Consider the following 12875-nt stretch of genomic DNA (forward strand, 5'->3'; position numbering starts at 1 on the left):
ACTGTGCGCGTTGAGACATTGCAAATGTGTTCATTTACGTAACATTTGCCAGTATTGGCAAAAAGCGAGTAAAAATGGCCATTACGGGCGTTGCATTAGTGGTGAATGTGAAGCAAATACGACATTTGTTTTCAGAGCAAAAATGAGCAAATACGTGTAAATACAGAAATTACCCCATATTTGCTACCCTACCATTTGTGGTACAAATTTGTACTTTCAACACAAATTTACTGTGCGCGTAATACATTGCAAATGTGTTCATTTGCGTAACATTTGCTCGTATTAGCAAACGGCTAGTAAAAACGGCCATTACCGGCGTTGCGCTAGTGGTGAATGTGAAGTAAATATTACATTTGTTCTCAGACCAAAAATGAGCAAATTTGTGCAAATACAGAAATTACCCCATATTTGCTACCCTATCGTTTGTGGTACAAATGTGTACTTTCAACACAAATTTACTGTGCGCGTAAATACATTGCAAATGTGTTCATTTGCGTAACATTTGCCCGTATTAGCAAACGGCTAGTAAAAACGGCCATTACCGGCGTTGCGCTAGTGGTGAATGTGAAGTAAATATTACATTTGTTCTCAGACCAAAAATGAGCAAATTTGTGCAAATACAGAAATTACCCCATATTTGCTACCCTACCGTTTGTGGCACAAATGTGTACTTTCAAAACAAATTTACTGTACGCGTAAAGACATTGCAAATGTGTTCTTTTACGCTACATTTGCCTGTATTACAAACAGCTAGTAAAAACGGCCATTACCGGCGTTGCACCTTCAGTAAATATGGTGCCAAATATGAAATTTGCTTCGGAACAAAGTTGGTCAAAGTTAAGCAAATGTGGCCTTTACGACATATTTGCTACAGATTTGCTAACCTCGAAAATTTATTTTTTCGTCCAGTGATATCAAAAGAAAAGAGAAAATAATGATTAAAATCAGAATTTCACCAGAAGAGCAATTTTAACTTTCTTGACATCCTCTCACAAAATCAAATTTGGTGAACTGTAATTCCAATCCCATCCTTGTTATCCTGTACTTCTTCCCCAAAATTCTTATTCTGTCATGCTCTCAAGAATCCCTTTAATCCAATTTCTTTGTCTATTTGGTGGCATTTAGTAGACAATATGGAAATTCGGAAGGGTAACTTGCGATAATCAGCCCTGACGTCGACACTGTTCCTTTATGCAAATTTCCATTAGAAATGATTTACTGGATTTAGCGACAAATCTTATCATTCTGTTAATTCAGCTTCGTTAATTATGTTTAGGCCATATTGATAACCCCTTTCAAGATAACGGACTACTTTTTCAGCCCAATCGTTGCAATTTATGGTCGTGAATCGGAGGTAAGAGCAAGTTTGAACGATAAATAGAAGTTCAATATTCTAAAGACGTTCATATCGTTACATTTTGTCACCAAGGGCCCGGTTTTTTCAAAGAGTGAATAACGCTATACGCCCGATACGCAGTATAAACTTTCATACATTTATGTCAATATATATATGTTTCAGATTTTCAGCTCAAACGCTAAAAGCTAATAATAAACATCAATAACAGATATTCAAAATGCCAAAATTGCATTGAATTAATCGAATTATGTCTGGCTCTGAATATTTTTCAGTATTTTCCTGCTTTTTTGCAGATTCGCAATTTCAGTCACTGTTTTTGGTTTTCTGTATCATAAATAAAGAATTGCGATTTATTTTAATTTGAAAATTGACACGTGTATAGTGATAAAATCCTTTTTAATGTTGTAATTCATTAATCAGAAACGTATTTTACTACTATTGGCACAGAAAAATAATGTGTGTAGATGCGGAATTTTACTGAGAAATTGCTCGCGGCAACCATTGCAGAAAAGAACAGTTTTTCGAATTCATCGCACGATTTTCATTAATCAAGGCTTCGATACTTTTAAATGCACACTTCATTGAAAGTGGCAACTATTGTGTTGGCCTAAGACCGGTTACAGAAAAGAACAGTTTTTACAATTTATCTCTGGATTTTGAGCTTACTGAGGCTTCGGTACTGTGACTGTACGCTTAATTGAAAGCGGCAACTATTGCATTGAGCAATGCCAAGACCTTTTACAGAAATAAACAGTTTTTCTAATTTGTGTCACTTTTCTAATTTATTTTACTTTTAAATGTACACTTCAGTGAAACCGGCAACCATGAAGCACAATTTTTGACCTTGTCTGCAACATGTTGCGTGCGTTTGGCTGGGCATTTTTTCCAATTTATCTCACAATTTTGACCTTACTGGGGCTTCGGTACTTTTAAATGTACACCTCAGTGAAAGCGGCAACTATTGCGTTGGCCCAAGACCTTGTACAGAAATGAACAGGGTTTTTTTTCAAATTTATCTCACAATTTTGACTTACCAAGGCTTCGGTACTTTTGAATGTACACCTCATTGAAAGCGGCAACTATTGCGTCGGCCCATGCAAGACCTGTCAAAGAAAAGAACAAGTTTTCCAATTTATCTCACGAGTTTTGAGGTTACCAATTCAAGGCTTCGGTACTTTCAAATGTACACTTCATTGAAAGCGGCAACTATTGCGTCGGCCATAGACCTGTTACAGAAAAGAACGATTTTTTCCAATTTATATCACGATTTTTGAGGTTACCAAGGCTTCGGTACTTTTGAATGTACATCTCATTGAAATGAACAGCTATTTCATATCGCAACAATGTTGCGAAATTTTGCTCTCTGCTTTGCGTGCGTTTGGCTGGGCCTTATAGAAAAGAACAATTTTTCCAATTTATCTCACAATTTTCACCTTACCGAGGCTTTGGTACTTTTAAACGTATACTTCAGTGAAAGCGGCAACTATGTATTGCGTTGATTGGTCCAAGACCTTTTACAGAAATAAACAGTTTGTTTTTTCAATTTTTTCTCACGATTTTGCCTTACCAAGGCTTCGGTACTTTTGGGTACACTTAATTGAAAGCGGCAGCTATTGCGTCGGCCCAAGACCTGTCACAGAAAAGAACAGTTTTTCCAATTTATATTACAATTTTTGAGGTTAACAGCACTTCGGTACTTTTAAATGTACACCTCATTGGAAGCGGCAACTATTGCGTCGGTCATAGACCTATTACAGAAAAGAACAATTTTTTTTCTAATTTGTCCCACGATTTTTGAGGTTACCAAGTCTTCGGTACTTTTGAATGTTTAATTTGTTAGAAGCATCAGCTGTTGTGTCGGCCCAAGACCTGTTACTAAAAAGAAGAGTTTTTCCAATTTATCGCAAGATTTTCACTTAGCAAGGCTTCGGTACTTTGAACTGCACACGTCTTTGATGCGGTAACTATTGCGCCGCATGATTCTTTCTTACTAAGTATTTGAGTAATAACCACCCTTCAAAAAGATGGACTGTAATTAGACTGTAATTACACTGTTTTATTTCTTTATTTCCATGGCAAATAAATTAGTCTGGAGAAAACTTCTCATTTCATTCTGGGTAAATCGACAAGCTTTTCTAGAACGCGGACAATTTTTGGCCCCAACAAATGCATTTAAACTTCGCGAATCTGAGGTAACAGCAATTTTATCAATAACTTTTTTAAGTTAAATATTTGAGCTGTTTTCCCTACAATTTTGTTTCTCGTCGCTTGTATGCTCTCCTTTTATTTAGTTGTTTCTCTTAAAACATAAATGTTGTATGTTGACATTCACCCCGGAATTGAATTTGTTTCATTTTAAAATTGAATTAAATCTCTCAGATCTATGATATCACATTTCTAGATTTTTCCCATTTTGAAAAATAATGAAAAAAAAACATGAAGCACACGGGAAAAAATGTTTAATGGGACTGTGTCACGGCTGAGTTTATTTTATTAAGTTTTGCCAAATACTTGCTGTGAAACGTAATGTTTGCAGAGAAAATACTTCTATGAGACCGATCTAAATGACAAAACCATAGCATTATTACTACCAAATGTGTCTCCCAGGCTTTAAAATTTTAAGTTACAAGCAAGCGAGATTGATTTTGAAAACTGTTCAGCCCAACAATGTTTCAAAAAATCCATATTGCAATCCATTTTAATCTTCTACACTTTTGGCCATCCGTACCTTCTTTTGTATTTGCTGTGTTATTGAAATGTTCCTTCACTGTTTTAAAGGGACTGTATCACGGCTGAGTAAAGTTTTAGTTATTACGATTTTCCGAAAACTCGCCATGAAACTTACTTCTGAAAAACATTCTTCTCTGGATCAAAATGACAAAACCACAGCTACATTGCAACCAATTTTTTTCCTGAGTATTATAACTTTAAGTTACAAGCAAACGAGATTAACTTTGAAAACTGCTCAGCCTTCGTCGCTTTTGGCCATCCGTACCTTCTTTTGTATTTGCTGTTTTAAGCGTATATTTTTATATTTCACCGAATTTGATGGTCATTTTGCATGCCTAAATTTGGCTAACATCCGTGACACAGTCCCTTTTAAAGGTTATTTTCATATTTTACTGAATTTGATGGTCATTTCCCATGCCTTAATTTGGGTAAAATCTGTGACACAGTTCTTTTATCTACATTATTTTCAATAGACATAAATTAGATTTTGTCTGCAGATGTAAATTTACCTCGATGTTTACGCAGATGTTATTTACCTCGACCTAGATAATTTCGGATATCATCCAATAATTGTTTATTCCGGCACAATCCCAGCAGTCTTCGCCGGTGGAATGACATTATCTTCAAATTGGTTTTATTTCCATATAAAAAAAACTTCACGTATTTGTAATAAGAACGTAAGTCAGCGGTGAAAGGTATTTTAAAGGAACGTCTTCAAAGAATAACTATACGTTTCCAATTTTTATGCATCAATAGGATTTAAGGCACAGAAAGGCGTCTAAACAAACTGCACGAGTAAGCAGGAAAGGCAACTGGTGATAAGCTAGTGATAATTTGGCAGCAACTACTGACCACTTTGTATACCTCCAAGAAAACTGTCAAATCTTATTAACATGGACTTAAACAACACAGAAACAACCACCGGCCCTTCCAGCTCAACTTTTCAGTGCGAACACAAAAGGGACTCATGGGACTTAAACTACTCCACTTTCCACTTCATGATAGACGCCCTGGCACTTGTTGCTTCACTCCCCACAATTCTATTGAACGCAATGGTAATTCTTGTTGTAAAGCGAACTAAAGAGCTGCAAAAACCTTCGACCATTTTGTTGTCTAGTCTGGCCGTTACGGATCTTCTAATTGCCGTTATAGTCATGCCGTTATCTGCCATTGCTGACATCTTAATATTTTCTAAAGCTTCATTTGCGTATAAATGTATGTTAGACTTGGTGAATATTTTCTTTATGTTTTTACTCTTTTTTGCCACCCTGTATCACTTGACTATCATTGCTTGGGAGAGGTACGTGGCGATAAAAAAATGGATGGACTATAAGATTATCGTCACAAATGGCCGTATCAAAAAACTCGCAATAGCTGCCTGGTTCTTTGCGCTTTTCCCAGCGGTTCCAAACCCTATAAGGGAGCATTCACTATTTATGCCAGGGGGTGGGCCGGCAAGAATAGGGGGTGGGTCATGATAAATCCAGGACACTCAGAGGGGGGGTCATCAGGAAATCTGCATACAAAGAGGGGGGGCTTCCTGTTTTTATGTGTATTTTTGATTTATTATTTTTGATAAATACATGTAATTTCATTGTTGCTTTCTAATAATGGAAAATGTCCAGAGTCTCTGAAACGTAATAGTTCATACATTACAGTTTAAAGCTAATACAGAAAATGGTCAAGGTATCAAGGTATGTTTCAATATTACGTCCAGATCGAGTTTAGCGAGGTAATTAACGGTTAAGCTGGTATCAGATTTTCCTTTGCATTGTTCTCCTCAGCATAGTTCTCGCTCTCTGAGTACTCTGCACTAGCTGTAATGCAGAACAAGTTTTCATTCGCTATCTTCACCAGAATCACTAGATTCATTGTCTGGTAACAAATCTGCGTAGGGACTATGTGTAGAGCGCTTCTTTCTGTTTGTTTAGACACGTGCAATGACCCTTCAGACTTTATCATCTCTCTTGCCTTTCAACAGAAGATTAAAGTGAGTTAGATATACAGCTCTTGGAATTTTAGCTTCTGGAATTCACCAGTGTGACAAGCTCAAGGAGTGTCACAGTTATATTTTTCGAAACTTTTCTGTTGTCTCTGCTGCCATTTTTCAATATGTCCTTTTTGTGAAGATTCTTTGTCCTCTGTAGTAAGATGAAGCATATGATCTTGCACTATATCTTCTTCCATGGTGAATTTTTTAGAAAACCCTGACAATAAATGTATTTTTGTTCTCACTGATTGCAAGTGATTATTAAATAACTATTTTTAATACGAATTAAAGCAGTGAATAGCGTTGTTGGCACCATCTGACTGGCTACTCAAGCTCGGGATATCCTTTGCTATTCACCTGCGAGCAACTTGCACAGGGAAATTGTAATCGTCGACGGGAATAAATGAGTTAAAAATCAATCTTTTAGGATTATGTTATCTCAATATTTAAGTGCCAATTTCTAAATTTACCAGAAATTGACCGTCAGTCGTCCAATTTCGAATTTCTTCATATCTTGCCCATTTTATCTCTATAGTGAAGTATTTTCAAAAATAAAGTTAAAAGTTTCGTCAGCCTTTTATTTTTGTCAAAATCAGGCAAAGTTTGAAATAAGGCAAATGAGCGTCCTTCCGGTCATGAAACTAACCGAAAATTGACCATTTTCATCTTGCTCGTACAAAGAAACGCAGAGACCTCTGCAAATGAAATTCTACCCAAACATAAACACATCATCGTTCTCCATAATGCACTAATTTAATCGAGAAAGGCTCAAAAATTGTTGACGCTTCAGCCGTTAAAAGAAACCCTATTTCTGCAGTTTGAAATTTTGGCAAATTTTCTCTAAGTTCAACGCTTAAGAAACCCAATTGGTACGTTGAGTTTGAGCTTAAAATGACCATAGATTTGAAGCACATTTCTTGTAGATTAGTGTGTTAAAATTTTTCCGGCGGCACTAAAAAAGTACCCCGTCGAGAGACTAAAATGTGAAGGTTATTTCGACGCGTGAAGAGGCCGTAAAACAAACAAGCGCCGATGTACTAAACACAGTTTTATAACAAACTATAGCCAGTTTCTAAGGAAAATGCCTCCTGAGATATCTATGAGGATGGATAATAATATTTAACATTGTTTGGTGAAATAGAACGATACCTTTCTTGCAAATTCTAAATATAATTAAGTTATAAATAGCGTACAACGATCAATTCCTTCTCTCTCTTTTTCGTTCTCAGCGGAAAGATACAAAACTTACCCGATTTGCGAAATGAATACAGTCTTGGACGTCTTGCACTTGATTGTTGAATCTAATTGTTGAATCTAACAGTATCCCAAATAATATTAGTGCCTTGCCGACCAATTGCCATGAATGTTTTTTACTTCGAAATGTGTCAACAACGAAGACAGGAGCAAAGGTCGTAACTTGACACTTCAAAATTCTTTTGTTTCGATAAGATTGCGTGACACTTACGCTGTGGAATTTTGGCAGACCCCCAAAGTCTTTCCGTTGTCTTTACGTTTGTGAGTTTGTGGTTGTAGGTCTTTTAGTCTGTAAATTTTGCCATAACACCTGTTATTGTCGTTCCTCGTGGTTTTATTAAAGCCTTTATGGCATCTTGTGGCTACTCTTGCTTCGTCGGAGATGCGTGCGGTCCAAGTTCCTTCAACCCGGCAAATGTAGCATGTATTGCGATCAGCGATTGCAGGAAAGATGTACGATCTCATCTTGAGTATTGCAAGATTAGCGACGATTCTGGGGTGGACAGCGAAGCAAAGCTTTTGCTTACTCGCGCAGGTAAGCTTATATAGCACTTATAAGCCTTACAACCACATCACTACGTTTAGCGTTCTTTTTTTTCTTTATATATTCGGCATACAACTACTTTCGTTGACTGAATTTTCAATCAACAATTTTTAGGTTTTTTGAAATTGAAGAGTCGCATCTGAAAATGACGGTGTGCCCTCGCCATCGCGATTTATTTGGTACCAGGTGGCGGCACAACAAGTCCCGTTGTACAATTCCTTCTGAAATGGCTGCCCACAAGTCTTCTGGTCCAAAAGCTCACTGTGGGTGTGTATACCCCAGGCGTAGTCAATCGATAAACCGATAATCGATAACAATCAATAGCAATCGATATCAATCGAAGATTGATATCGATTTCCGATACCACTCGATAGGAATCGATAAAGAAAAAAGTTGTGAGTTCGACCCGGGTGGGGTACTCCCTGTAATGGCCTATACGGGGAGGCTCCGCCCGAAAGGGGTACCTTTTTTAGGCTTCAGGTATATAAAAGGGTAGGGATTTCACAAGTTTAAGTATATGAAAGGGTATGGAAATCTGTCATTTGGCTATTTAAAAGGGCCTTTAATTAAAAAATTTCGAACAGACGCAATTTATGGCTGTATTATTTTAATTTATTAAGCGCTACATAAAAATGACAAGAAACTTCCTATTTTAAGTCCACGCCATGTCTCTTAGGTATATGAAAGGGGTACCTTTTTTCAGTTAAAGGTATACGAAAGGGGTACAATTTCTGTCAAAAATGGTATATAAAAGGGTAAGGGGTTAGAACTTGGGGCGGAGCCTCCCCGTATAAAACTTTTTTGAGTACCCCCCCCCCCCCCGGGGAGTTCGATTGACATCGAAAATCGATAAGGATTGGTTTATCGATTATTATTGATTGTAATCGATTTTTATCGGAAGTAATTTATGTCAATTTCTACATGTTAAACATGGACACAATATTGTTTTACGGGACTATTGAGTCCTTTAATCGTGGATATGTACAGTCAACTCTCTCTTTACGGACACCTCTATAAGACGGGCACCTCCATAAGACGGACACCTGGTGATGGTCCCTGCCGTTTTTCAGTCATTTACTGTAACCAAGCTCCCTATAAGACGGACACCTCTCTAAGACGGACAACGGACACTTTGAAATCATTATTGCTAAGCTTGTATTATTAAAAGAACAAGAACAATATTGATCTCCAGCGCGATTCAATATTAGAAGAAGTTGCGACCAAAGTAGCGGTGCGCAACCCTCTAGTCTCGCTATTACAACATCATAAATACATTGTATGAAGCAAAAAGATGGAATCGTTCGGGAGGGCTACAATGTCCGTGCATATATAGGATCGAGTTGAACCTTCACCAACGCACGGAGATGTAGTCGACAGCGCTCTGAGCGCTTCCTGGGGTGAATAGACTAGTTAAAATATTTTAAAACTCCCAACCACGAGAATCTTGATGAACATTCTGCCTGGACCCCAGACTGGACTTCGGCAGGACTAGATGCTGAATTAATACAATGTTTTACCATGTTAAACGCCGGTCTCGTATTGTTTTACTAAATAGTAGCGCCATCTTTAGAATATGTTTCAAACGAATACACCTCCAGAGGCTCCTTGGGATTAGTGATTATTATCGATTACTGTCGATTGCTATCGATTATTATCGATTTTCTCAATCGATAACAATCGATAATAATTTTTTTCTGTGAGTTCGATTGTTATCGATTACCGATTTCAATCGATATCAATCGGTGATTGATATCGATAGATATCGATTGTATCGATTGATTTCCGATATCGATTTCTATCGATTGACTACGCCTGGGTATACCGAGAAAGTACAAGTGACTCGTGGGATATTCCATAGTATACCACTCGAAAGCGTTGCATAACTAGTATGTACCAGTAGGCTCGCGTACGTATTATACATTGTTTTAACAATAGCGAGAAGGACCGAAAGGAGAGGAAAAATGGAGATCTTCCGAACACGTGGCGCCAGTGCAAAGCGCCCTCGCAAGCATCTCGCGTTCCGCGCGTGTCATTTCATCTGACCTCACCCTTAAGCCTTCCCTTGCAGGCTACATTCGATTTGATCATTGATTGTTCATAGATTTTTGAAAAAGTGGAAAGTTTGTTTTAAAAGTAAACCTCAAAGCCGAGAAACCAACCAGAAACGAGAAGCTGATCATTTGGACAATTTCTAAACACTATATAGGGTGGCTTTAGTTTCTTATTTTACTGCAACAGTTTTTATGGTACACTCTTTTTTTTTATTTGGCACCTCAAATGATTTCACGTTTTTTACTACCACGTTTTTGAGAATTTTTTTGGTTACAGAGAAATTACTTTTTTGCGTGACCTCAGTTAGTTATACTTGTGCCAAACTTTGGGAAAACTTTATTAGTACCGGCGCAAAGCGATAAAACCGCAAAAAATGATTTGAAACTGGAGTTCCGTATTTTCTCAATAAAACGCCCCCGGCGTTTATTTCAAACTTGGCTTGGTGGACCCAGCATTTATTTGAAGCCGGCGTTTAATCGGGGCCCGGCGTTTATTAACGGATAATTTTCTGTCAATTTTTCAGATTGATTTATTGTTACCGATCTCCGAGACCAAGGGGCCGTTTGTCAGGGCGGGACGATTTTTATCTTCGTCTTGCTCCGAAAATCTGTCCCTGGGTCTCCAAAGTTGATAATTACCCAAAAGTACATTATAGCGGATTGGAGACGTTATGTTGCAATCAACGCCGGGACCTTCAAGTTGCTCCAACAACTCCCCCCCCCCTCCCCCCAGCGCGCGCGTTTATTTAAAAAGTAGCAATTTTGACCCGGCGTTTACTCGAGGCCAACGTTTAATCGGGGTCCGGCGTTTAATCGAGATAATACGGTAATTGGCAAAAAAGAACGCATTATAAAATTCTTTACGTTGTCAACCTCGTTCCCAGGGCTTTTCCCTTGGTGATTACGCCGTGTCTGCCGAGTTTGTCTAGTTTTACAGGAAGTGTGGATAAGTAAATATAAGTAAAAAACGGGTTTCTCGGAAATGCGGAAGGCTCCCTCAGGTTTGAGTTGCGGAATTCTTTGTAAACAACATTAAAAAAAATATTGAATGTAACAACTATTGGTAGCTTATATATATAGATATATTTTTACAATTTCACAGCTATTTGCAGGCAGTGTAGGGAATATTTGATCAATATTATGTCACGTGTGACGGTCAGTGAAGATATCAGCGAGCCTATACAGTCCTCTGTAATGCCAAGCGACAAAGAAGAACAGGAAAAGAGCGACAAATCTGCCCAGGAAGAGGTAATATCATGTCAGTGACCGTTCGTGTATTCCGTGCAGGAGCAAATCCAGCGCTCCTTTGCTATTTTATTCTAGCGCTTTATTTTTTTGTTTTGGCTTGTGACTCAAGAGCGGGAAGTTGGAGGGGGAGGGGGAGGGGGAGACACCCTATTTAAACACCCAGCCCCTGGCCCACCGAAATGAATTAAGAGCAACAGAGCTTTTATTCATATTCTAAGCTGGAAATGTTGTACCTTTGGATTGCAGGAAGATGATATCAGTGCTGCTTCTGATGAGGATCTCACGGCAGGACTTGGGCGGATGACGATTTCCGATGACAGCCCTGTATTTTCTCCCGAGTCGGCCAGTACTGTTTCTTCCTCTGGAGAAGAAAGTGGTTTTGCAAGGGTGGTAGCCCGACCAAGAGAAGCTTTTAATATTTTCCTCAATCACTGTCAGATCCAGCCGCTTGGAAGGCCTTGGCTGGAATGGGGCGAAGTCAGTGTGCGTACAAGGCAGCGCTATGTCCAGCGATCTAGCGAGATTGTGTCAGCTGTACTTAAAAGTAGTTTCGCCTAATAACGCTCCCCATTTGTGAAAAGCTCTACAGAAAGGTTCCCAAAGGCCGAGAATGTTTGTGGTATTTTGAAGAGATCTTCCTTAACTAAGGTCAAATACCAGGAGTTTTGTCGTTTCTTTATACAGTATTCAACTTTTTGTTGCGTTGCGATATTGTTTTGTTACCAGATCCCACGCGGTTTTAATCACGCAAACAATTTGTTTTAGTCACATAGTTTCAAGCGTTTCACACGCAGGCTAACATTTGGCCGTTTTATACAAAGACATTCTGGCACTACAGGTCAAATAATTGTGGTAAGTACTTTCTTAGCGTGTCAATACGGCTTCACGTGGGATGAGCTTTCAGAGACGAAGCGTGTTTATAGAACTTTCAGAAATATACTGCCTATGCAACAAATTGTCGCCTAGGCAGTTTATCGCAAACTACAGTTGTTTGCCCTTTGGTACCTTTATCCGGCAAGGGATCGCTTCAAAGTGAATTAATGTAATTCAGTTTTTTCTTTCGAACGTTATATTCTTTGTTGTCTTTAAACTCGATTGCTATATGAAGTAAATTTGAATATTCACTTTCTTGACTGGTGTAAATTTTAGCAAACCAATGTAAACAGTTTCGAATTACACATCAACAGAATATCTCCCGTCTTGTATGTCTTCTAAGTGAACATATTATAATGTTATTTGACAAAGTAATATGATGTTCGGTTCAACATAAAATACACAGACTCTAAACCATTCCGGTTAAGCATTTAGAACTTGTATATTTTTAAAGCGATAATTAACGAAGAGTAATCGTGACGGCCGGCTTGTTTGTTTCACGGTCTCGTCACGTCAAAATAACCTTCACATTTTAGTCTCTCGACGGGGTACTTTTTTAGTGCCGCCGGAAAGATTTTAACACAGTAAACAACAAGAAATGTGCTTCAAATCTATGGTGATTTTAAGCTCAAACTCAACGTACCAATTGGGTTTCTTTAGCGTTGAAAGTAGAGAAATTTTGCGAAAATTTCAAACTGCAGAAATGGGGTTTCTTCTAACGGCTGAAGCGTTAACAGTTTTTGAGCTTATTTCAAATAAATTAGTGCATTATGAAGAGCAAAGATGCGTTTATTTTTAAGTAGAATTTCATATGCAGACGGTTCTGCT

The 12875-nt window shown here is 38.1% G+C and overlaps 1 protein-coding gene across 1 annotated transcript; it reads left to right on the forward strand.

Annotated features, from left to right (window-relative positions):
- The first annotated feature begins 7459 nt into the window (after nt 1-7459).
- LOC144662630 (uncharacterized) lies at nt 7460-12463 on the forward strand. Its single transcript, XM_078523491.1, has 3 exons — nt 7460-7866; nt 11029-11174; nt 11421-12463. The coding sequence occupies exons 1-3, from the start codon at nt 7680-7682 to the stop codon at nt 11730-11732; spliced, it is 645 nt and encodes a 214-aa protein (XP_078379617.1). The 5' UTR covers nt 7460-7679; the 3' UTR covers nt 11733-12463.
- Nucleotides 12464-12875: the final 412 nt, after the last annotated feature.

This window comes from Oculina patagonica, chromosome 8, assembly GCF_052425735.1.
Source record: "Oculina patagonica isolate OP01 chromosome 8, crgOcupat, whole genome shotgun sequence".
Lineage (NCBI taxonomy): Eukaryota > Metazoa > Cnidaria > Anthozoa > Scleractinia > Oculinidae > Oculina > Oculina patagonica.

Coding starts and splice junctions, on each gene's coding strand:
- LOC144662630 (XM_078523491.1), top strand. CDS start 7,680: ATGGCATCTTGTGGCTACTCTTGCTTCGTCGGAGATGCGTGCGGTCCA. Junction 7,867..11,028: donor GCTTTTGCTTACTCGCGCAG/GTAAGCTTATAT, acceptor ACAATTTCACAG/CTATTTGCAGGCAGTGTAGG. Junction 11,175..11,420: donor ACAAATCTGCCCAGGAAGAG/GTAATATCATGT, acceptor TTTGGATTGCAG/GAAGATGATATCAGTGCTGC.